General features: G+C 35.6%; 5 protein-coding genes and 1 pseudogene across 11 annotated transcripts; all 6 read right to left on the bottom strand.

Moving 5' to 3' along the window:
- Positions 1-103: 103 nt before the first annotated feature.
- Positions 104-842, bottom strand: LOC106374491 (annotated as a pseudogene).
- An 818-nt stretch (positions 843-1660) lies between these two features.
- LOC106376133 (calumenin-A) lies at positions 1661-3367 on the bottom strand. The gene is made up of 5 exons (XM_013816194.3): positions 2839-3367; positions 2650-2752; positions 2499-2564; positions 2145-2400; positions 1661-2049 (listed from the first exon to the last, which is right to left on the bottom strand). The coding sequence occupies exons 1-5, from the start codon at positions 3326-3328 to the stop codon at positions 1924-1926; spliced, it is 1041 nt and encodes a 346-aa protein (XP_013671648.1). The 5' UTR covers positions 3329-3367; the 3' UTR covers positions 1661-1923.
- Positions 3368-3516: 149 nt separating this feature from the next.
- Positions 3517-5975, bottom strand: LOC106376131 (acyl-CoA-binding domain-containing protein 2). Of its 2 annotated transcripts, none has more exons than XM_013816193.3 (6): positions 5079-5975; positions 4819-4921; positions 4632-4735; positions 4234-4325; positions 4043-4140; positions 3517-3956 (listed from the first exon to the last, which is right to left on the bottom strand). In XM_013816193.3, the coding sequence occupies exons 1-6, from the start codon at positions 5555-5557 to the stop codon at positions 3777-3779; spliced, it is 1056 nt and encodes a 351-aa protein (XP_013671647.1). In that variant the 5' UTR covers positions 5558-5975; the 3' UTR covers positions 3517-3776. The 2 variants fall into 2 exon arrangements, with proteins under 2 accessions (XP_013671647.1, XP_048600257.1); XM_048744300.1 differs by having other exon boundaries at positions 4822-4921; positions 5079-5929.
- A 345-nt stretch (positions 5976-6320) lies between these two features.
- LOC106376130 (dehydrogenase/reductase SDR family member FEY) lies at positions 6321-9337 on the bottom strand. The gene is made up of 7 exons (XM_013816192.3): positions 9036-9337; positions 8745-8865; positions 8372-8489; positions 7865-8001; positions 7327-7428; positions 7133-7225; positions 6321-7026 (listed from the first exon to the last, which is right to left on the bottom strand). Exons 1-7 carry the CDS (start codon positions 9248-9250, stop codon positions 6691-6693), a joined length of 1122 nt encoding a protein of 373 aa, XP_013671646.1. The 5' UTR covers positions 9251-9337; the 3' UTR covers positions 6321-6690.
- An 8736-nt stretch (positions 9338-18073) lies between these two features.
- Positions 18074-20350, bottom strand: LOC106376125 (ATPase GET3C-like). Of its 6 annotated transcripts, none has more exons than XR_007317920.1 (8): positions 19855-20350; positions 19738-19778; positions 19552-19627; positions 19408-19476; positions 19267-19329; positions 19116-19193; positions 18660-19039; positions 18074-18567 (listed from the first exon to the last, which is right to left on the bottom strand). XR_007317920.1 is itself a non-coding variant. In XM_048744299.1 (6 exons), exons 1-6 carry the CDS (start codon positions 19594-19596, stop codon positions 18778-18780), a joined length of 357 nt encoding a protein of 118 aa, XP_048600256.1. In that variant the 5' UTR covers positions 19597-20350; the 3' UTR covers positions 18659-18777. The 6 variants fall into 6 exon arrangements, 1 of the variants encoding a protein (XP_048600256.1); XR_007317922.1 differs by having other exon boundaries at positions 18074-18286; positions 18369-18567; positions 18660-18795; positions 18956-19039; positions 19552-20346; XR_007317921.1 differs by lacking the exon at positions 19738-19778 and having other exon boundaries at positions 18660-18795; positions 18956-19039; positions 19855-20345.
- Positions 20351-21042: 692 nt separating this feature from the next.
- LOC106373208 lies at positions 21043-22808 on the bottom strand. Its single transcript, XM_048744297.1, has 5 exons — positions 22421-22808; positions 22128-22333; positions 21846-21944; positions 21678-21751; positions 21043-21365 (listed from the first exon to the last, which is right to left on the bottom strand). The coding sequence occupies exons 1-5, from the start codon at positions 22731-22733 to the stop codon at positions 21140-21142; spliced, it is 918 nt and encodes a 305-aa protein (XP_048600254.1). The 5' UTR covers positions 22734-22808; the 3' UTR covers positions 21043-21139.
- Positions 22809-22820: the final 12 nt, after the last annotated feature.

Raw genomic sequence — 22820 nt, 5'->3', positions numbered from 1 at the left:
AAGCAATAAATATGTGTTAAGAGACTCTTTTAAAAGACACCAACATTTTTATGCTCCAATGCTAATCTTTTAGTTAAGGTTTCTTAAAACAAAAAAATTATTGAACATTGTTTTCTTAAAAATGTTGAAGTGTTATGATTTTGCTAAGTGAAGTGAAGTGTTATGAGTTTGCTATTAAGCCAAAAGAATGAGAGAATCAAGATAACAAAGCAGTGGGAAATTCGTTGGGTATGTTAACACATGATGCTTACGTTGAGTGTTATCATTTGTACGAGTTCGGAGAATGTTATCATCATCAGGTTCATGAGCCACAAGATAAGTTGACTGAAGAGTTGCCCGACTCAAAGAAGAGAAAGATTTGTCAACTACTGATAGACCAAGAAACTATAAAAAAGAGATATATTTTCAAAGGCAAAACACAGCTACACATGCCTAGAAACTTGATCATTCATGTGCACGATTAAAAGGCATTCATCAAAGACCAATGAACAAAAGAAACGCACCGTATCATTTTCCACCACATTGTCAGCCTCATCAAACTCTTCCATATCTGGAATATCATCATCCTCTTCCTCAGCTCCAAAATACGTTGGCATTGATCGTATACCGCTTTTCTTGTTTATATCCAAGGCACCATGGACGGCAAGTTCTCATCTTCGTTGCCTTTATCTGTAGCAAATATCAAGACAAAAGATTAAATGTGAGAAATATGGATTAGGCAAAACACTAAATTAATCTTCACCTTTCGGTTTCCCGTGTGTAGCCAGCCAACCATCATCATCTTCATCATCAACCAACACTTCTCCTCCAGCAGCTTCATATTCCTCTGCCACGTAAGAGAATGTGCATACATAAACAACAAATCAAACATAAAAGAAGCTCAGATTCAGCCAAGCTTAAACATCAAGAGCTTTATCACTAACTTAGAGATACCCATTAAGAGAATGTGCATACATAAACGACAAGTCATAACTTTGGTTGATCTCATCACAATCACACAAACTTGTATATAAAAACACTAAAAGTCAATAGCTTTATCACTAACTTAGAGATACCCATTCACCTGTATTCCTCTGCGATCAAGTTTACAGCTAACCCATATCGTATAATTGCAAAATTCACAACCCTCAAAAACTAAAAATCGAAACTTTGAATTCACATTCATCTATAAACTCAGACTTTATAGCTAACCATGAACAGGTAGGGCACTTGGAGGCGAGATCATCGCCGGCGAGCACGAACTCGCTGACGCTGAGGACTCCCTTCTCCTTGAACGCCGAGGTCGTACGACAACCACCGAGAGAGACGTTGACCGATAATCATCGAAGAGAGATCAAGGACGAGATTTTGGAATCGAAACCGGCTGAAAGAGAGATAGAGATGAGAGAGAGAAGAAGATTTCCCTGTATCAGACGCGTGTCTACAAGATACGTCTCTTGTTGTGCTTAATTAAGAGACGTTCTTAAGGTAATTCCCATTTTTCATTTATTTTTTATCCTAGTCAGCAGCTAAGAGACGTTTAAAAGACACCGATAATGGTGCTCTAAGTTGCTACAATTTTATCATGTCACACAAAACCTTCTTTACATTTTCTTTAGGAATATTTACTTATGGGCTAGTTAGGTAGAGTTAACATATATATTATGGGATAATTAGGCAGAGTTAAAGAATTATTTTACCATTCGTTTATTTTGAAAATAAAGCTCTATAACTTTAAAGGATTAGTATATGTTATACCATAATTAGGCTGTAAATTTGCCTATTATACATGTTATAACTATAGGACAACTAAATGGTATACAAAAGAAATCAGCAAAAGTAATCATCAAAAGATTTAAAACCAATCTAGACGAGAAGAAGGAAGTCAATTATAAAACAAAACTTTTGCTTGAATTTGAAGGAAAGCACACCAAAAAAAAAAGTTTAGAGTTCATCATGATCAAAGTAGTCTTCGTCGTCCAAGTCCTCGTGATGAACTGCCTTGTAAAACACATCTTCGTGGTTTAACATCTCTTCAAGTGATAGTTTACCATCTTTATCTTCATCCGCCTTCCAAGAACAAAAAAAATACAAATTTCATATTACAAAAGGTCTAAAATATATTTTCAAAGGTTATGAAATTTTGGTGGACAAAAGAGACTCACCTCATGGCAAAGGAAAGTAGAGTAGTATTTGGCGTAACTCAGCTCACCAGGTTGAAGATAATGCAAAATAGGTCGAAGCTCATCGGCCACGAGGAACCTGTCTTTGTCTCTGTCAAGCTCTGCGAACAGAAGCTGAGCCGTTGGCACATTCTCGTCTTCCTCCGTCTCGAACTTTGCAAACTCTTTGTACATTTCGTATGCGTTCTGTACAAACTCTTTGTACTCTAGCTTCCCATCACCGTTCGTGTCCATGCCCCTATTGTGTATATATCAAAAAGAAAAAACGTACCAGGTCACTTTTTCTAAGCTTCATGGTTCATGCAATCAAGAAGTATATTCACAAAACGCTCTTACGTCATTCGCTCTCGTAGAACCCATCTTTGAACATCTCCGTTTCTGCTGTCTTCAGGGTGCAAGAAGCTGCAATGTTTTTTCATGTTATTTTGGAATATTGTAGGTGATAAACTTAACTAGTAGAAATGAGATCTTCCAAAGCGGTAATTACTTGTTGAACTCTTCGATGTCGAGATAGCCATTATGATCAAAATCAGCATTCTTGAATTGCTCCATCCACCAACCAGCTCCACCGTGACTTTTCTCGTTTTTCTCTGTTTTCATTTATTGTTTGCATACTTAAGAAGAAAGATTCGGAGAACATGCTTAGTTAATCAAATACAAATACATGCGTAATTACCAATGTCTTCTCTAGAGAATTGAGGCAAGTACTCTTCAAAGGTTATTACACCATCCTTGTCTTTATCTTGTAGCTCAAGCTCGTTGGCGGTTCTGTAACCCATGTTGTCCTCTGTCTGCTGCATCATCCACGTCTGAAGCTCTTTCAAGCTAACAAACCCATCTCTCGGTGCCCCGTCGAGCAGAGGAAACAAGAATTTGATCCTCATCGTCGTGTTTAGCCTCCTCTCTTGCGAAAAATACTCATCAAACATATCATCTTTCTCCTCCTTCGCAACAGCCTCAACGGTGTTTGCTTCTTTCTCATGAGACAACCTCTCGATTCTGGTCACGATAGGGTCAAACACCGGCATTACGAGCCTGCGTCCGAGGCGGCGGGTTATGAGGGCCTCAACGGATTGAGCCTCGTTGTGTTTACAAGGAGTAAGGAAGAGGAGGACACCAATGATGAAGATGGTGGTCAGTAACGTGTAAACCACCACCTTGGCCATCTTCCGGTAGCTCAAGGCGGGGTTGAGTGGACAGAGAGAGAGAGAGAGAGAGAGAGAGGATGAAAGGGCCACGAAGTTTGCTAATTTTGTTTTCGTATTTGCTTTATTGAGGTTAAGCCATAATTCTCATTGGCCATTGATTGTTAACCGTTGTTACCGGCAAAGTCGGTTATCCAAATAATGACAAGAACAGAAAAAAAAAACCCTCTCCTTATATAGCAAACCAATAAAAACCGGTTACGATATGTGTTTCATAAACCTGAGGGAACAAAAGATTGTTGCAATATAAGGACAAGACTCTGAAACATCCAAGTGAGTTACTGTTGGAAACGATATGGTAGAGATGAGAGTCGAAGTTTAAAGGAAAGCTTCTTACTAAGTGACTTCATCATATACATTGCGGAAGTAGAGAAGAGGCGGCATCTCTCTCTGTGGTTAGTATTTAGTTTTAGTCTGTCTGCTTTGCAGTCTCTCTGAGCCAGGGCCAGTCTGATTCACAGAGATCAAGCGGGGTGTTTCCGTCATCATCTTTAGAGGCTGTGTTAGCTTTCTGCTTCACCAAGAACTCGGCGATGGCTTCTCTGTCGCAGACAACAGCGTAATGCAAAGGAGTTTGGCCTTCGTTGTCCTGTTCAACAGAATCAACAATAAACATAAGAGTAAAGATGTTGGTACTTTTGCATATAATTAGGATGGGATGTTCTCTGTCTTCACCTTAGCATTCACATCAGCGTTCTTATCGACCAGAAGCTTAGCAATTTCGAAGTGGCCACGGTCTATAGCCCAGTGCAATGGTGTGCGACCTTCACTGTCTTCAGTTTACGGGAAAATTAGAACGCAAATCCAACATCAAGAGAACGAAGTTCCACGAAAAAAGGAATAAAACAAAGCAGATACTAACTAACCCTTTGCATTTACAGGAATGCCGCTGTCAATGCTTTTAAGCAAATTCTCGACTTCTCCTTCTCTAGCAAATTCGTGGATGGCATCAATCTTCCTGAGATATAAAACAGAGTAGGAACGCATGGATGAATGCCTAGAGGGATTAATGTCCCATTCAGAATCAGATAGACAGGAAACGAAAAGAAAAAGGTTCCAAGTTCCATGAACTCGTCAAGGACAATAGCAGCCGGTTCACTTATAAAAGTTGTTGCAGCTAGCACGAGGCGTGCTAAGTTACATAACCATTGAGTTTTTCAAAGAACCTCTGATGTGAAAATTACAATCTAATCTAGACACTCAGCAGTATAGACCTCAACAAGTAAGTAAAAACACACATAAGAATAAAAGAGAAGAACCTTACAACTCATTTTCGGATTCCTCTTCATAAACCAATGAGCTAAAAACTGGCCCCATGGTTCCACCTGTGTTGGAGACTGCATCATCCTTACTTCCACTTCCGGCTTTCTGGTATGCGAGCAGATAAAAATCACATGAGTAGTCCAGAGGCAATAAAATGAAAATAAAGAAGGGGGAAAAGGGCTTTGTACCACGCCACCGTCCAACCAAGTTGGGTAGAGCTGAGTGACAATCTCAATATACTTCTCCATCGCTTCTTCAGGAGGCATAGCACCAAGTTTCTGCCATGCTTGCCTGAAACAGAACAAGATCAACGGAAACTTCCAATCAATGAACTTGCAGTCTTTCAACAAAGTACAACAATAAAAACCACATCATCAAGAAGGTTCGCTCAATAATACAATTCCTCCTTAAATTGATAAGTACAGTAGATTCAACGAGAGAGAGATACCACTTGGCACGAGCAGTGATTTTGAGAGCAGAAGGCTGAGGAGCAGTACAAGGCCCTTCCGTAGCGATCTTATACAATCCGTAAAGCTGCTGCTGAACCTCGCTAGGCACCTTCTGCGACAGCCGATCCGAGGCGGCCGTAGTCACAAAGAGAGTAGCGGCGCTGAAAGCCTCGTCGAGTTCCGTGCTCTCAACGCCTTCCCAATCATCGTCTTCATCCTCGGTGTCACCAGCGACGCTATCGCCTCTGGAGCTACCCTGCTCCGCGACGAGCGAGTCAGCCTCGCCGGTAGAAGACTCGATGCGGCGCGAGTCAACCTCCGGTTTAAGATTCTTCAATTCCGGTTCGGGATCGTGGTGGCGAGTAAGGGAGAGGTTGTCTTCTTTAAACGTGACGACGATCGAGATGAGCTTAGCTAAAAGATAGGAGAAGATCAGACCTATGATCACAGACTGAGCAAGCTGAGCCCAATCACCCATTTTTTCTGAAATATTAAAAACCCTAAGTAATCCAAAACAGAGTCACGAGGAAGAAGAAGAAGGAAACCCTAGGGATTTGGAGAGACCAAAAGGAACAAACTCTGATTCATTAAACAAACCAACCAAATCTATATGTAAAAGACTAGTTCCTTTTTCTTTTTCCTTGTTTGCGCTTAAGACTTTTTTTTTTTTAATTTAATTTGAAGTTAAAGACGACACAACAAAAAAAAAAAAACACTTGGCGACGAGTGACGACAGATCACAAAAACGTCTAAAACTGGGGAAGAACGAAGAAGCGTACGTGTTGTGCCCGCCCTAAATCTTTTTTTTCTTACCTCACCTAACCAACTCGAAAAATTGAATTCATGTCAAGGTGTGGTGGTGGTAGAAAATAAGAGAAGACGTGCATGGTGTGGATGATTTAAAGGCTCCAATCATACGACACGTTAGATTAAATGTATCCATAAACATAAAGAAAAAGCTAGTCCACAAACTTTAACGCATTAGATTCACGTGGAAGTGGGGACGAAAATGAAATCCAACTCTATCTTTTTCCCTTTTCTATGTGTTACAAGGAAACATGAAAAACTCAATACACATTATTAAATAGTTCCACTTCCAAACGTTGCTTGCTCAAATGAGCATCTCATGAAGAGAGAGACCAGCTCATGCGTGAGTCAGAATCACTTTCATGGAATACTCATTTAAGCAAGAAACATTGGGAAAGCGGAAGGGAGATTGTATCACTTTTGTCGATGAGAGATGAGAGAGATGCTTTCACTGATATAAATACAAGAGAAACGTGACTGCACAGTGCACAAACTAGGAAACTACCCACCAGGCTAGACTAGGCTACCACACTACTAAATATCTTTTAACTCAGATACACTTGAAGAAGACTTACAAGTAAGCCATGGAATGGCAGCTCAAGCATGCCTTTTAACCAACAATCAAACATTCTCACACCCAACCTTGTCCTTTTCTTAAGCAAACCACATGCCTTGGGTCTGGGGGATTCAGTCCCCAGTGTACAGTAGATCTAAAGAAACAAACGAGAAAGATGCTATTTCTCAATACTTACCACCTGATTAGTAAGGGGACATTCAACCTGTGGAATTTTGTTTTTTTAAAGACTATTCTTCTTGTGCTCCATAACGGCATTGGACATTTTCCCCTTCTATGAGCTTCTCAACTGCGTCGAGAGGAAGACCCACCATCTCCGATGTCTTTTCCCACACTCTCTGTGCAGTTTCTGTGTTGTGTGATTCTTCTGAAGGATTTGCCGGGCGGCAATCTTGAGAGATGAATGGACAAACAGGCCAATCATCGTTCTTTAGTGTTTCCCAGTACTCTGGAATCTGAGGGTCTGTGGCCGAGAAGAGAGTACTTCTGCAACCTTCTTGGGGTGAAAATATGAAATAAGGTATCAAGGCGTAAAGAAACTGAAGAAACCTTGGTAGATCCCTGGCCTATAAAATACAGAAAAGGCATTTTTTATGCAAATGAAGTTCTAAAAAAATCAGAATGGGTGTACATCCTGCACTTGTAACTAAATGGAGTTATGCTAACACTCACAACATTTGTTAGGACAACACCAGGGGATAGACATATAACGCTAACTCCTGTTTCCAGAGGCAGCTTTTTGAAAAGAACGCTACTAAACATAATCTGGAAAATGAAGGGAACCAGAGACTTAGTCACCAGTTTCTAAAAAAGAAGGAAAATTGAGTAGCAGTTGGAAAAATTAAATACCATTACTGTATGCTAACCTGGGCAAGCTTGCTGCTCGAGTATCCTACAACGCTTGAATACTTACGGCTACCAGAAACAACATTCATGTCGTCCGGGTCAACGAACCCAACACTATGCATCTGAAAAAGTGAATCCGACAATCCATTATCTTGCATGAAAAAATAATCACCAGCGACGATAGATATAAATTGTTCCACTTTTCATACAAACAGCCATGACACAATGTTTCACTGAAATAAATAATTATGAATACAGGTGGTAGAATCCGGTCATTGTATTATATTTTGGGTCAAAAACTTTCAGCAAGCTTGGGTTTCTTTCGCTTTTCAGTAACAAGACTCTACTATGGATAAAAAAAAAATGTAGTTCAGCGACTTAGAGAGAACCTACATTCTTCGTCTATATGTTCTGCAATCAATTGAAAAGACCAGAGCTTTCCACAAGTCACGAAATATATATATAAAAATTAGATAATCTTCAACATTTACTCATACCAAAGAGCATAGAAACTAGGGAGCACATACTTGGAGCCTGTAGTGTTAGTGAACAACTTACCACGGAATTCACATTAATGATTCGGCTAGGAGAACCTCGGATTAGGGACGGCAAAAGAAGTACTGAGAGAAGCGATGGAGCTAAATGATTAACTTGCATATGCTGCTCGTATCCATCCTCTGAGAATTTTTGCGCCTCTGCACAAATAAGGGAGCATAGCAATTTAGTTGGTTTCTTACCTCAGCATTTACTGCAGAAAATGTAGCCGCAGTCATTTAAAAAAAAAACAACGGACAGAGTTCTATAAATGGGCAATTGTAGTAGACTTACTATAAAAAGTCATCTCACTTCTAATTCATAAGAGTTTAAGTTTACAGTCAATGCTATACATGTCAGTTCTCACTAATATAATCCACCATGCTGGAATTTGATGATGATGATGATGATGGTGGTGAATGATGCACAAGTATTACTTTGAAATCTTCTTAGCATTGAAAGTTGAAGAAGAAAACAAACGGAGAGAAAAAATTCAATGCTCTTTATAGCTAAAAGAGCAATAAAACCAACCTCCCATGGCAAATATGCCGGCATTGTTAATCAGAACATGCAAAGGTCCTAAACGAGCGTTCCAAGCACTCGCGAATCTTGCGACAGAATCCAGTGAAAGAAGATCAAGTTCCATTGCCTTCACAAAAGCAAACAGAGTATCATCATCAGCTATCTAGATGTAACAAACCAATAAGTAGTCTTGTCTATAACTAATATACAAGAAATAGGCTTAGTCACTCACAGCCTAACTAGATCCCATATGGCTTGAAGTTTCTATTGTACAAAACGATTCACATATGCTAATACACATCCTTGATTGACTACTATAATGTATATATCATAGGAAACAAACTATAATATGTATATATCATAGGAAACAATAAGATTGTACCTCGATATTAAGTGGGAGACCTCTACCAGACCACTCGTTCTGCCATTGCTGAATGAGCTCCTGAGCTGCCTTTGTGTTCCTCACAGCCATCACAACATGAGCACCAGCCTCTGCAAGCTGCCTGCGAACAAAGATGCAAAAGAGCTACAAAGCTTAGAGGACTTTTAAGGTATCCCAAAATGAAAGCAACTTCGTTGTGGTATCAGCCAGCAATCCTCAAACTCGCAATTGGTAGTGAATCGGAAATCAAACGAAGAAGCATATGAACTTAGTCGGGAGGAAGAGAAAAACCTAGCGGTTTCACGGCCAATGCCGCTGGTGGAGCCTGTGACGATGCAAGTGAGGTCGTTGACGGGAGGAAGAGGGAGAGGGTTCTGCAAATGAGAGGCCGTGATCCTCTGGAAGAGAATCTCCCCGAAAACGCTGCTCCATCCTCTCATCCACTCCATCCATCCCAAACTCTTCTTCTTCGTCAGAGACAGAGACGACGCCCTTTCCTCACTCATCTTCTTCTTCTTCGGGAGCTAGATCTATGACGTTATACGCAGCGAGAGAAAAGACAACAAGTGTATTTCCGTCAAAATCTAGGACCTCATTAAAAACAAATTGCCTCAAATCGTGGAACCCATTATGGGCCGGAGAAATTTTATGACCCACACTGAGTTTAATTTAATCATATGCTGGACCCGAGGGTCTTGGATCCGCCCGAACTCGACACCTGATGGGATATCCAAAATACCCACAATATATATAGGTGCTTCACTATATTCTGGTATTAAAGATACTAGATCCTTTAGCGCGGATAATATATTTAAATTTGTTACATTTATCATTTTTATTTGTATGTGAATTTTTGTATATTAAATTATATATACTAATTTTTAAATTTGATTTTTTTAATATTTTTAGTTTGAAGTAAGTATTTCAATTTTATGTAACACAATTACCTAATAAAATATAAAGAATCAAGTCCGAGACTTTAGAGTTATGTAAAAAAAAATATAATTATGTATAGAACATAAATTATCTTATCTTAAAAGATCGGGATCTCATCTCGAATAAATTCACGAAAAGAAAAAATACTCCAATAACCTAATTAAAATATAAAACCCTCTTTTTTAAAAAAAAAACGTACTTAATAATATTTTTTTTACGTGTATTAGTTGAAAACTGACAATTGAATATCGATCTAGAATATTACTTTAATATATCTAATGGTAAAATATTAATTGTAATAAACAAATTTTGAATTTTGTAGTATTACATGAATTAGAAGTCTTTAAAATCTAAAATCTATTTTATTAACATAATATATTTTTTATTCATTTATTATTTTGATGTTACAAAATATTGCTTTAGTTCTATTTGTATATTAATTTTTTAATAATTTAGTTTCTATTTAAGTAATTTTTTAATAATTTAGTTTCTATATCCAAATATGATGTCACATTTTTATGTGTGTTTGCGTTAAGTATATTTAATTTGTAGTTTGTATATTTAACAATACTTTGTTGTGTGTCGTTCTATGGTTTTAATAAATGTGTTGTCATTTCATTTTTATCACTAATAACATGATTTTTTAGTGATGAGTGATAATATATTTATTAATGTTATGTATTATATTTTATCGTATATTTTCTAAATCTTCATGCTGGCATTTTTTTTAGAATCATTTTAATTAGATAATAGGTTTAAAGATGTAAATAAAACTGTGTATGTTGTAAATTTAGACTTTTTAGTGTAACTGAGCACTATCAATTATGGAAATTATATTATGATTTTATTTTACTAATTTTTTTTTCTGTGTATATTTTTTTTTTGTATTTTTACAATTTTATTGTCTTATTCTTTAATTGCAAAGAATTGTTATTTCCAATTTTTGTTTCATATACCTTAAAAGTCTTCGGTTGATTTTTGTTTGTTTTTTTTCTCCAATTACGATGTACAGTTCGACCGTTTCTTTTTTTTGGATCAAACTACTAATATCACCAGATAGAAAATTTTAAACTCTAATAATGGAGTGAGTATTTGTGCTAAAGAAGACTGATTTAGCCACTAATATAGTGAGATATTATAATATTAGAAGGTATGGAAACTCTTCTCTGTTGTCCTATGCTCGACATAATTAAGTTGTTGTCAATTGATTCTATATTTATGATAATTGGAAATACATCTTTATTTCTTCTTTAGATCATCCTTAATTGGTTTACGGTTCGACCATTTCTAATATACTGATAGTAACATAATATTAGATGTTGATTATCTTTTTCCAATTAGAAATGCACAGAATGAGATAAATTCAAGGTGAGACCACTTTACAATTTTTTCATCATATCTATATAGAGTTAGTTTATAGATTACTCCATATGTTTCAAAATGTAATCAGTTTTAATTAAAATCTGTAATATTTAAAAGTTACTACTTTAGAAAACCGTCATTTAATATATAAATTTAATACATTGAAATATAAAAACAATTTATATAGTGAAACAAACAATATTTTAAACCATTATATTATAAAACAATGGGAATATTCAAATTATATTGAAACATTAGAATATTAAGAATCAGAAAAGCTGAAATCTCAACGTCAATCATTTATGTCGGCCATGCCTTAGACCATCTCCAATGTATTTCTCTATTTTTCTCTCTAAAATAGAGGAATTTCATAATAGAGATGGATTTGTCTGCGATGTATTTTTCTATTTTCTCTCCTAAAAAAGAATATTCTTGATATATTCTTTTCTAAGTTTACAAATAATATTTTTTATTTCTGAAAGTTGAAAAGCAGCCCAATTTATTTTGGTATTTTATAAAATTATGATATTATTTACACTAAATATTTCTTTACAAACTATTATGTTAATAAAAAAATATAATTATATTTATATAAATAATATATTTCACTAAAAAATATTTTCGGTTATAATTGTTTAAGTAAAAAGTTAAAGGATCATTTTTTAAAAACAAATAGGTGACATGGCAAAAATATAGTTTCTCATTGACCAATTATTTTCGTCTACGTATACACTCTATCTGAGGCTTATATCCTTCTTTTATTACTTGTTTGATAGTCCTAATTTTTTGCTTTTTTATGTTGCATTTCATGTTTTTGGTTTAGTTTTATTGTGAAATAATAATGAACTATTAGGTTACGGAATATATTGTTCTTTAACTATACTGACGTTGAATTGACTAATTAATAATGAATAACTTGGTTTTTTTCTTTTTTGTTGGATGTCAAATATTGTTTGACTCACATTTTTATAGTGTGCGATTTATAAAAAAAATTAGATGATTTATTTATTTTGTGTATTTTTTTCCTACATGAATGTAGACTTTTTATTTTAGATATCATTCATTATCTTCTTTATCTTTTTCCCTGCAAATTTATCATATTTAGGTCAGCGACAGCTGTACATTATTTTGTTTGAAATGGCTTAGATGAAATAGATTTTGTAATAAACTTCAATATCTATGTTCAATTGTGATGTATTTTGAATAAGCATCACTCTAGGAGTATTTATTTTTTAAAAAAATGTTATCCAATGAAACCGAAGTATTTTTAATTTAACGTTTGTCTATATCTAAGGTTCAATATCTATGTTCATAATTTCTACTGTTCAGAAACTTAACGTAACTGGCATTCTGACTTGTAACATGCTTCAACCAGCTTTTGTTTTAGATTGGGTGCAACAATGGCCGTGGTTGCTTAAATGTTGTTGGTTTTAGTCTCGTGTGGTTGTAAAAAGGGATGCGTAAACTGATTGATTGCATAATTATTTATTAATTGTTCTCAGTATGTCACTCATTAGCTTGCCCTGGTAACATAAATGTATCAGAAGTTCAATAATTAAGTACCAATAATTTTAATGAAAATATATTAATTTATCTTCTCTCTACCGCTCCACTTTTAAGATTTCAAAAGAAGGTGTTGAACAAATCAATCGTTATCAACACATTAACACCAAAATATTAACTTATTTTATTTTGCACTGGTGAATAAATACAAAATATTTGCATATTAGTTTTATGCATCTCGATAAGAGATATTCATTTTGAACGTATATTTTTCAAATCAAATTTATTTAAATTGTCTTATTTTCAACAAAACACCAGTGTCAAAATAATATAAAATCACAAAAAATATGGCCTCAGAATTTGAACTGTTCTTTAAAACCTATGATTAGTATTATTATGTAAATATTTTTTCACTAATATGTTAAAACTACTACTTAACTCATATAAAGCAACATGCATAATTTATGTAAAATAGCATGTAATAACTCTCAGCCTACCGAGCTTACTTGATTATAAGAATATTGGATTAAAAAAAAAAAAAAAAAATCAAATCCAACCCGAGTATTGGTTAGTTGTTACATAGTATGAATAAGATAAAAGCAAAACCAAACAAAACCAAACAAAAAAGAAAGAAAAAAGCCTTAGTTCTCTGGGTAGAGGAAGACAATGGCTAACAGCAGTGTTGATCAAAACCATTCGCGGAAGGTCTCTTATAGCTCTTGGCGATGCATTGGGGATGAAAATATGTCACCTTGACTATGACATTCGGGTAAAACAAAATTCTAGAAGCAGGTGATCCTCTCAATTGACTCGTGGACTGAAAAATATGGGCAGTATGAACTGGTGAATAAACAGATTTTGTATTCCTAAAACAATGACATGTTTCTACTGAGTTACGTGGCATCATTGAACTACATTACCTGTCGGCAGTGAAGTGTTTAATCACATCACATCCAATGCGAAAGAGAGCTTTACAGGCGTAAGCACATGGCACCAAGATCAACGGCTAAGTAAAAAAAACTGTCTCCCACATTCTCCTATGAAAGCCACAATAAGGAGTATATCAATCGACATTACCATGAATTGACAGACATAAGGTTTACGAAGAGCTAATTAGTATTCATATTTTTTTCCATGTTGCCAGTAGGATTAGCATGAACTTGGCTAAATCTATCATAGCAAACCCAAATGCAGCTATTTAACTCATTCATACTTGATGAAAACTCCACCTTTCAGTGTTTAGAAAATGTAGTAAGGGAACTATAGGCAGAGCACTCAGGCAACTATATCTCTCTCTAGCAAAAGCAATTGCAATTGAGAAGATTGTGAAAAGCAAACACAGTGAAAAGAATACATAAGCACATGGCACCAAGATCAACGGCAAGAACACATCTTTTCAACTCATGATAAGAACTAAGGCCACTGGACTTAGAGTCGAATCCCACATAAGTAGTGGAATTGAACTCTTTAATAATGCCTTTGAGACCTTGAAACTTTCGAGCTCATCAACAAAGCGTAACAGTTTCAGCTTTAAACCACAGACACATTCAGTACCAAGATAAAAACTCGAAATACAATCAATTCTAAAAAATAGAGAGACGCAGAATCTCACATAAGTTGCTTATTCCTTGTTCTCGAATGAGTTGCTAATATCAAACGGTGTAGGATGCTAAACTAATCTAGGCGAAAAGGGAAAGATGATAACAGATTCGAGAGGGAGAGATGGCTTACTTGTTTGTTCATCAACATCGGGCTGTCACATACTCCCACTACTATTCGATCCATGGCTAGCTCAACCGCCTAATTTCGCCATCCCCACCAACAAATATTTCAATAAATTAGTTTTGATTCATAAGCATAAATCAGAGAGAGAGAACAACAATTAACCTTGAAGTCTGATCATGCCCATCGTGCAATCGATCAAAGGTACCACCCAAAACAATAGCACCGAACGAATCTGCCGTGGTAATCTTCGAAGCTTCCACTCCTCGCACCTCGTCTTCCCCATGACCTCGCGGCGACGGCCTCTCAGGACTCTGCCGAGATTGATGTGACCAGTAATGTTCATTTACGGTTGTAGTAAACTCAAGATGTTTCCTTCGTTTATCTGCATATCCCTGTTTTGTTTTCTTGTCTCTGTCCTGACAGAGGAATTATGAAGCTCAAAGGGGTATTAAAGGAGAACATGGGAAATAAGGAGATGAAGATATATAGTGAAACGGCTGACGTTCTGGTTTTCTTAGCCAGGGAAGTGGAGATCGAAGGAAGAAGGAGGAGCATCGTATACTTCGGCTACGGTTTAACAAATTAATAATCGAGATTTGTTTTCTGTTTGTTTTTTTTTTTGCAAAGGATAATGACATGACAATATGAAAACATATGATAGGTCGATTTAATTTGTCTACGTGGATAGTCTACATGTTGATCTTATTCAACTTTTAGTATTGTACTACATGTTTTACCCGGGCTACGCCCGGGATTATACAAATATCATAATATTTAATATATATATATATTGCACTTATACTACATCTATGTTATAAAATATATAAATAGTAAATTGAATTAGATATAAGTAAAACTCACAATCTATTGATTTTACTATCTAAAATATGTATGGAATGATGGTCAAATGTGAAATGAATAAAGACTTCGTTAAACCTTAGTTATTATCCAAAATATATTGTTACATATTTACGTTATTATGAAGAAAAAAAAAGAAAAAAAAATACTGTTAATCTCAATTGATTCTTTCTTTTTAGAAAATATTTATGGTTTTTAGAATCTATATGAATTGATGCACATTACCTAGAACTTGTATCACCTCCACAATTATTGGCAAACCGTTGACCGTAATCTAAGAGGAGGTAGTCTGGTTCAGTGTTCGGGTCTTGTTTAAAAACATTATCTAGAACTTGTATCACCTCCTCAACTATGATCTTTTTAAAACCAGTGTGATTGTAAACAACTAAACATAAGCATAGTAATTAATCACAATTGTTTGCTATGCTTATCTCAGGACTATTGTTTTTTACTTAATTAGACCACATGCTAACTATATTCATAATGTTTTATCACTTATATAGACAAAAATAAAAGTCAAAGATTTTCTTGAAAGAATAAGAAAATGAATCGTCTTTAATTTATCTGATTTACATATTCTCTTCGAGACAAATATTTTTTTTTATTTTAGAGAGAACGAAATGACATGTTCATTAGTAAACATCTTATAAAATATCTCAATAATAATAATAAATCAAAATATCTCAATTAAAAAAACAAACAAAATGAAATTGAGAAGAAAATGACGAAAAAATGAAAAAGTTTCTACTCTATTGATAAAAACAACTCATTTAATATTTGTCAAATGTTATTAGTAAAATTTCAAAAATATTAAAAATTATTATTGAGAAATTCTGGAGAGTTTCTTATTACTAATTGATTGTCTTATGCTTTCATACTCAATACCTTTTTGTGATTGTCATATGGGATATAAACAAAATTACGTATTGTTTAAATTAAATTAAGATGCTTGTAATTGATTTTTGTTAGCTACCGAAAGTTGGAAAATAACAGTTGTTATAATCATTCATAAGTATTCATCAATATTACCAATAGTAATATAAAAAGTAACAGAAAAAGATATAATAATTTATAAAGTATGTTTCATAATATTTAGTTTAGTCTCAGTGAAAAGTGATATTAATATACATACACTATTTTTTGTTATTCTTCTTATAAATCTAAGAAATCATATATTATGATGTTAAGATCATGTCCGGATGTGCCACATGGAAGCCATATTTGCCAGAAGTTGAACTCATTCTGCAGCTATATCTTTGGCTACCAGCAGTGTTTAGAAACCCGATCCGGATCCGCGGTTGAACCGGTAAACCCGGCAACTAGAAAAAATTTGGTTTGGGTTTTGTGAAAAACTCAATATTCAGAAACCCGCAAAAACCCAATTAAACCCAGAACCCGATACCGGTTGAACCGCCGGTTGAATCAATAAATAATTTTTACTTATTTTTTTAGTTTTTAATTATGTAGTTAGATTATGTTTTATATTCTAAGTTTCCAATTAAGAAGTTAGGTTTTTCCTTTTCAGTTTTATATTTGTGGTTTTTAGATTTTGATGAAAATTTCACTATACCACCTAAAGAAAATAAAGTGAATGATGGTAGAAAGAACTAAAATCAGTTGATGTGATTTGGTGTTTGTTTATTTCTGTTATTGACAATTTATTACAATGATCTTTTATTTTTGATTTATTTTTTATTTGTAGTTTAATTTATTATTTACCTTGTTAGAGAAAATTTTAAATTGTATAAACTTTTTTTTGATATTTTGTATGTCAAATGAAAATAAAAATATAAAAACTAAAGTTAATTGTTTTCTAAAGGTTCCAAACTATTATTTTATGTTAAAAAAATTATTTAGAAAATATTAAACCTTAGTTTCTATATTTATAGCTGCTTTAGCTCCATAGTACTCCTTTCATATTAAGTATGGCATGCTGCAGTTCAAGAAACCAAAAAAAAAAAAACACAACTCATATAAAGAAACCAACAAAATAAAAAGAATTTTGACTCACTTAATGATCACTTTGGTTGATGAGGTCAGGTTTTGCAGATTTAGGAAACTGGACAGTTTCTATGGATCTTCTTGACATATCACTCGGGTATCCAACCTCCAATTTTTTCATGAATTATGTATATAACGTTAACTATTTGCTATAGTGGCCTATGAGTTATATTAAATAACTTAGTTCGTCTAGTTATAGTATGATTGCTTTTTCGTTCTTTTACCACTTTCTAAGCCATGTATAAGAGAAAGTCATAGATTATACAACAACCATAATTTTTTTTTTTAATTATCAAACACAACAACCATAATCTAAGAAGCTATGTATCAAACTAAAAGCTGAAAAAAAAAATAATAATATAACTTCTAATAACATATTGAGAACTTGATTGTCATTAAAACAAAAGCGGTTCCTCAAGTTCTTCTTCCGAGACATCTCATTTTCTTTCATCTGTTGTGCAACTGATACTTTAAGTGATCATTGCAAATTTGCAATGACAACTGGCCGTTATCAAGATTGTTTCAACAAACCCTAGGTGAAACTTAGGTTCCAATCAAAACGCATGATATCAAATGTGTATAGCTCATTCACAAACAAACCCTAGGTGGGATATACTTCCACTTTGCTATTGAAGCAAAAAGTTCTTGTAGCAAATTTGGTTGAAGATGTAAATATAGCGCAAGAGGTACTTGTCTTTGCTGCATAGTGTTAGAGGAACGTGTATAGTCTCCATTTTAAGGGCTATTTTATATTCAACGTAGTAAACCGGTCAAATTTTATATAATCGAATCATAGGGGAAGCTTTACGTATTCGGATTGGTTGTAAAAGTAAAACAAAGATGGTGGAAATCACTTAAATTATTCTAATCAAAGATGCATTTCTCTATTACAAAACATCCACTTCAAACACAATGTGCTCAACTCGAATTGGCTCTAACAAAGAGAGAGACAAACTTATTTCCTTACTTTCTCAATGAATAATCAAGCCAAATTGTGTTGTCTATGTTACATAAAATCAATAATAGATGAATTACTACTATACGAAAAATGTCGATTGTGCCAAATCCACCAGTTGAAAACGCGTTACATAGAATACGAAATGAACTCTAACGTGGTCCATCTACCAGTTCTACATACTGTGCTCTGCCAACTACCTCTGCAATGACAAACAGTCCATCTTAATATCTACGCGTTTGTTTCTATTATGCATGTCTGAATGCAAAGATAAAATATATTACATTATAAGAAAAAGTAAAAGAAGAATCCAAGTTGCAGCTTGAACGGATTTGCTACGCATTTGACACTCAGACAGATTTAGTTGTCACTGTATAGCTCATACCAACCGTGAAGCTGCTTTTTGTAGCAACATGAGTTCAAAATGTCCCTAGTCAAATGCTTCGTATCGTCCTGAATAAGTCTGAGCACACGCGTTTGTTCCTGAAAATATCAACAACCATATCACATATTGAAGGTATATAAAATGGCTATTTCAAATCAAATGTTTGCTTGCAGAGTTAACTTAGAGTTACCTTTCGTCCCACTGAGCAAAATTTACAATCGAATTCAAAATGAGGGAGAAGCTGTTTAACAATAAACTTGTGAACTGGCACATTTTCTTTTCTTAAAGATGCATGTAACCCCGAAGACTCAGTTTATTACCATGACCTAAAAGGAAAGGTAATAACCAAGTGAATATGCCAGAAGGAGAGACCGACTTCTATTCAAATTTATCCTTAATGGGGTAGAAGAATAAAGCTAAGCGTCTCAGTAACCACATGTAAACTAATGATCTTATGAACAGGTAAGAGAATGGTGCAATGGTTACAATGACAAACTCAGTAGTGTCCACTTCACTGAAAACATTTAGAACTTTCTCCATTCTCTCTTTCAGTTGGTCCAACTCGTTGGACTGTTTCAAAAAAAAAGAATCTTTAGAAGAAATCGAAAAAAAAAGAATTGATTCAAGAGAAAATGCCTATACTTACAGGTCTTTGTTGTTGTATCTCCTTTTTACCAAAGACAGACATAAAGGCTGAAGCTGCCGCAGTGATCTTCTTCTTGAGCTGAATATCAAATACAACTAAGCTAAGCTAAACATAACAAAAGGATTAAAAAAAAAAAACTGAATGCTCAAACCTTTATTTTGCCAATTGAAGAATCATAGAAATCGGACAGAGAAAGAAGCCGCAGAGTATGTTCCTGCAAGAATACTATTCAAAAATTATAAAAAAATCCACCAAGTGGAATACTCCAGACTTAGAATATATATATACTAACCGTGGGAGTAGTATCGAGGACTATATGTGTAAACCTATTGTATTCTGGTGACTCCATATATTGAAGAACCTGTGAAGACTCAAGAGATCTCAACATTAGTTATAAAAAATAAAGTTCATCTTCAGGGAATCTCAACATACGTGCCTTGGATATAACTGATATTTCGTCGTATACCAGGTGATGCAGCATTGAGCATATCTTCAATATTCAAGCTCCCTAACTACAAAAACAAAAATGGACAACGCATCTCTATGACATTTACAAAGTTTTCCCAAACCAACAAAAGTAGAAAAGAAAAGAGATCCGATTTCATCCTTTCATTCACTGTACCAGTCAATAGCTTGCCCGGTAATCAGAAACGGCATTCTAAACTAAAAACACCACCAAAAAAAGACTCAAACTTTGACTTGCAATTAGATACACAGAACATAAAGCTACCACCTTTACCTCTGTTTGGTTCGAACTGTTCTTGTCCACGTCGATTTTGCGACGCGACGGCGGAAGATTCCTCCTCGGAGGATCCATCGACACCGCATCCGTCGAGAACCCTAATCCTTTACCGCACCAAACATCAGAAACCGCGACGCAGCCGCCACTGCCATTGACGTATCTAATTACAGAAGCGATTGGGCTGGAAGATTGGAGGAACAACGTGTGTCAGCGGCAGATCTTCGTCAGCAGCGCTGTGGCGGATTGTTTGGTGCCTAACTCGTCGGAGTTTGATATCGCAGTGGAGCATATTTATACACGATCTCGGCGACGGACAACGCAAACGAAAGTTTCGTAGTGGGATTGCGAATTAAGACGATTTAAGACGAATAAATCACAACGCAACGTTACAGAAACTGGATCGTCCCTCCGCCGATCGAAGAGAAACTGGATTTCAGCCAAGATATGAGGAAGGGCAAGCTCGGGTGCGCATTTTCTCGGGTCTCCTGATGACGCAAAGCCCATATGACGTGTCAAAACGTTATAACCTGATTGGTCGATTTTCTTGTCCGAGGTGGACGTGCTATCTGATGATTATATATATATATATCCCTTTTAGTATAGTATAGATATTGATTTTTAAGTTTCATATTAGGGTTTTCGGGTATGGTTTTTGGGTTTCAAGTAAAATTTTAGATTTTTTTAAAAAATATACTTAGGGTAATCAAATAAAATTTTGGGTATTTTTCATGTTTTAGGTCAAATTTTAAGTAGACTTTTAAATATTTTTCGAATATTTAAATATTTTCAAATATTTTTTTTTTTTTTTTGTGTTTTTGGTATTTTTTGGCCAGACCGACATGCCCGAACCAAATCCAACATGGACCCTAACCGACAAATTCTAATTACCCTATTGGATCCACCTATTTAAAGCCGAACCCATTCGACCCGACAAAATCCAAACCGACAAATTTTAATCATTCTATTGGATCTAAATATTTAAGACCCGAAAAACCCAAACCGGATCCAAATGCCCAGGCCTAATTTTTCAAGTGACCGGTAACCGGTTATTATTTAGTGCATCATTAACTGATTTTGTATTTTGTATTTTGTAGGCAAGAATGACATCAGTGCGTTGAGATTAAGATAATGATTTAATGCACAGAAATATGATGTGAGAGGCTAATACAAAAGTTCCTCCAAGCATAGAAGAATAATGGTAAATGATATTGAAGAGTTTGGATAGTTTTTTACACACATTTAAAGAGGGAAAAAAAAAGAATCAACAGACGGAGTTTGACAATTAGTACAAGTCAAGGGACTCGAGCACTCTACCAGCCTGGATGTGAAGAGCAGTGATTCTTTGCTCAGGATCACCTGTTGAACCGAATTGACTCGCAGCCCATATCAAAGAAGCGGATTTTTCACCCAAAAGGCGCCTAATGTCTTCATTTACACTCGCAATGGGCGATCGATCCTTCCCATTCACATGTCCAACTAACAGTAGTAAGAACTCTCCGCATCTTAACCTGTGAATCAGTAAGAACTATAACATGACCGAAAGAGCCCAAATAAACGAAACTTTTTGACACGAAGTGGACAATCTTGTTGATGCCACTACCAATGACCTCAGAGTAGGAAACTCTTGAGAATGCATGAGCATACTAGACAATGCAAAAGGCTATTCTATGATTTTGACAAGGAAACAGATCCAAAAGCTACCGACAACATCAAAATCAGAAGCGACAAATAGGAAATGAATCTTTGCTGACAGCTATTAGTAATCTAATGGCTCATTGGAAAAAAAAAAAGAGAAGAAAAACTTGCAAGGGAAATTCCACCTGAGATTTTCATCAGCTTGTTTGTCTCGCATGAGCATTGCAACCTCCTCAATCCCATTGCAGGCTCCAAAATCCTGTCAACAAAAAAAATACAAAAGGATAAATGAGAAAAATATCAAGTGAAGTTCAAAAGCCAGTTTGTTCAGAACAGAGAAGATGAATACTTACCACCTGGTTTGCTGAAGAATCCAGCAAGATTGAGATTAAGGCATCTAAGCAGGCACCTTGCTCAAGTACTCCTCGTGTTGACAATATATTCATCATTACCTATAACATATATAAAAGAAACTTCTTATGAATGAAGAATCCAGCTAGTATGAAAACTGATAATTATTATACAGATTAAGTGCACAAGTGTTCTACTTTCTAGAGTTCTATTGAAGTTCTATGCACCTAATCAGGTAATTGCCTACCACTTCTAATCAAATGTTAGACAAATATAAGTCTTACGCGGACTGCGCCGTGTTTATGAGCGAGAACAGTGCTCTGAGGATGGAGAAGGCAGCACCCTTCGAGAACCCTAAGAGCAACCGCGACCTCATCATCCGTAGAAGGACTCGTTATCTTCATCGGCTCAACGCTGAATATGTGATCTAAGCTCGTCACTCTATCATCCTCCGCTTCTTTCAACGAATGTCGAAAAAGCACCGGAACCACTGCGAAATCACGACGATTCACATCATCATCATCAGAGAAACACATTACAACACGGCAACAAAGGGAGAAATTAAGATTATTCAGACGTTGGAGATCGGAGACGGTTTGGGTGTGGGAGAAGAGGCGAATGATGGAGTCTGATTCGGCGATAGATCGGAGAGTTTTGAGAAGAGATCGAAGGCCGCGGATGCGGAGGAAGGAGAATTCAGCGCAAGCGTCGCGTAAGCCTGTTCGGAGGGATAGTGTTAGCTCCCTGTAGAGTCTCTGTGTGTTGAGTGATGTCACCAGCTCTTCAACTACCATCGTCGCCGCGTCGGTCTCCTCACCGTTCTCCGATTCCGACGGATTCTCCGGCGTCGCTGACGGGCCATCGCTCCAGTTCGGCTTCTTCAGATACATCTCTTTCCCTCTCTCTCTCTGTAGTCACATTGCTCAACTTTCGTTGGCAATTCGTCAAAAAAACGGCGAACAGTTGGCTGTGGTAGA

Source organism: Brassica napus, chromosome C1 (genome assembly GCF_020379485.1).
Source record: "Brassica napus cultivar Da-Ae chromosome C1, Da-Ae, whole genome shotgun sequence".
NCBI classification, from domain to species: domain Eukaryota; kingdom Viridiplantae; phylum Streptophyta; class Magnoliopsida; order Brassicales; family Brassicaceae; genus Brassica; species Brassica napus.
Note: the sequence above shows the minus strand (reverse complement) of the source record. Positions and strands in the feature narration are given on the sequence as shown.

Bases quoted from the DNA above. Each gene is read 5' to 3' on its own strand.
- LOC106376133 (XM_013816194.3), bottom strand. From the start codon at position 3,328: ATGGCCAAGGTGGTGGTTTACACGTTACTGACCACCATCTTCATCATT. The intron at 2,753-2,838 runs GTAATTACGCAT...AAATGAAAACAG, and splicing joins ATTCTCTAGAGAAGACATTG to AGAAAAACGAGAAAAGTCAC. The intron at 2,565-2,649 runs GTAATTACCGCT...AAAACATTGCAG, and splicing joins GACATCGAAGAGTTCAACAA to CTTCTTGCACCCTGAAGACA.
- LOC106376131 (XM_013816193.3), bottom strand. From the start codon at position 5,557: ATGGGTGATTGGGCTCAGCTTGCTCAGTCTGTGATCATAGGTCTGATC. The intron at 4,922-5,078 runs GTATCTCTCTCT...GTTCTGTTTCAG, and splicing joins ATCACTGCTCGTGCCAAGTG to GCAAGCATGGCAGAAACTTG. The intron at 4,141-4,233 runs GTTAGTTAGTAT...CGTAAACTGAAG, and splicing joins CATTCCTGTAAATGCAAAGG to ACAGTGAAGGTCGCACACCA.
- LOC106376130 (XM_013816192.3), bottom strand. From the start codon at position 9,250: ATGAGTGAGGAAAGGGCGTCGTCTCTGTCTCTGACGAAGAAGAAGAGT. The intron at 8,490-8,744 runs GTACAATCTTAT...GCTTTTGTGAAG, and splicing joins GTCTCCCACTTAATATCGAG to GCAATGGAACTTGATCTTCT. The intron at 7,429-7,864 runs GTAAGTTGTTCA...TCACTTTTTCAG, and splicing joins TCATTAATGTGAATTCCGTG to ATGCATAGTGTTGGGTTCGT.
- LOC106376125 (XM_048744299.1), bottom strand. From the start codon at position 19,596: ATGCTGCATCACCTGGTATACGACGAAATATCAGTTATATCCAAG. The intron at 19,330-19,407 runs GTTAGTATATAT...GTATTCTTGCAG, and splicing joins TCCTCGATACTACTCCCACG to GAACATACTCTGCGGCTTCT. The intron at 19,040-19,115 runs GTAAGTATAGGC...TTTTTGAAACAG, and splicing joins AGATACAACAACAAAGACCT to TCCAACGAGTTGGACCAACT.
- LOC106373208 (XM_048744297.1), bottom strand. From the start codon at position 22,733: ATGTATCTGAAGAAGCCGAACTGGAGCGATGGCCCGTCAGCGACGCCG. The intron at 22,334-22,420 runs GTCTGAATAATC...GTGATTTCGCAG, and splicing joins AACCGTCTCCGATCTCCAAC to TGGTTCCGGTGCTTTTTCGA. The intron at 21,366-21,677 runs GTGGAATTTCCC...ACTGATTCACAG, and splicing joins CAAGCTGATGAAAATCTCAG to GTTAAGATGCGGAGAGTTCT.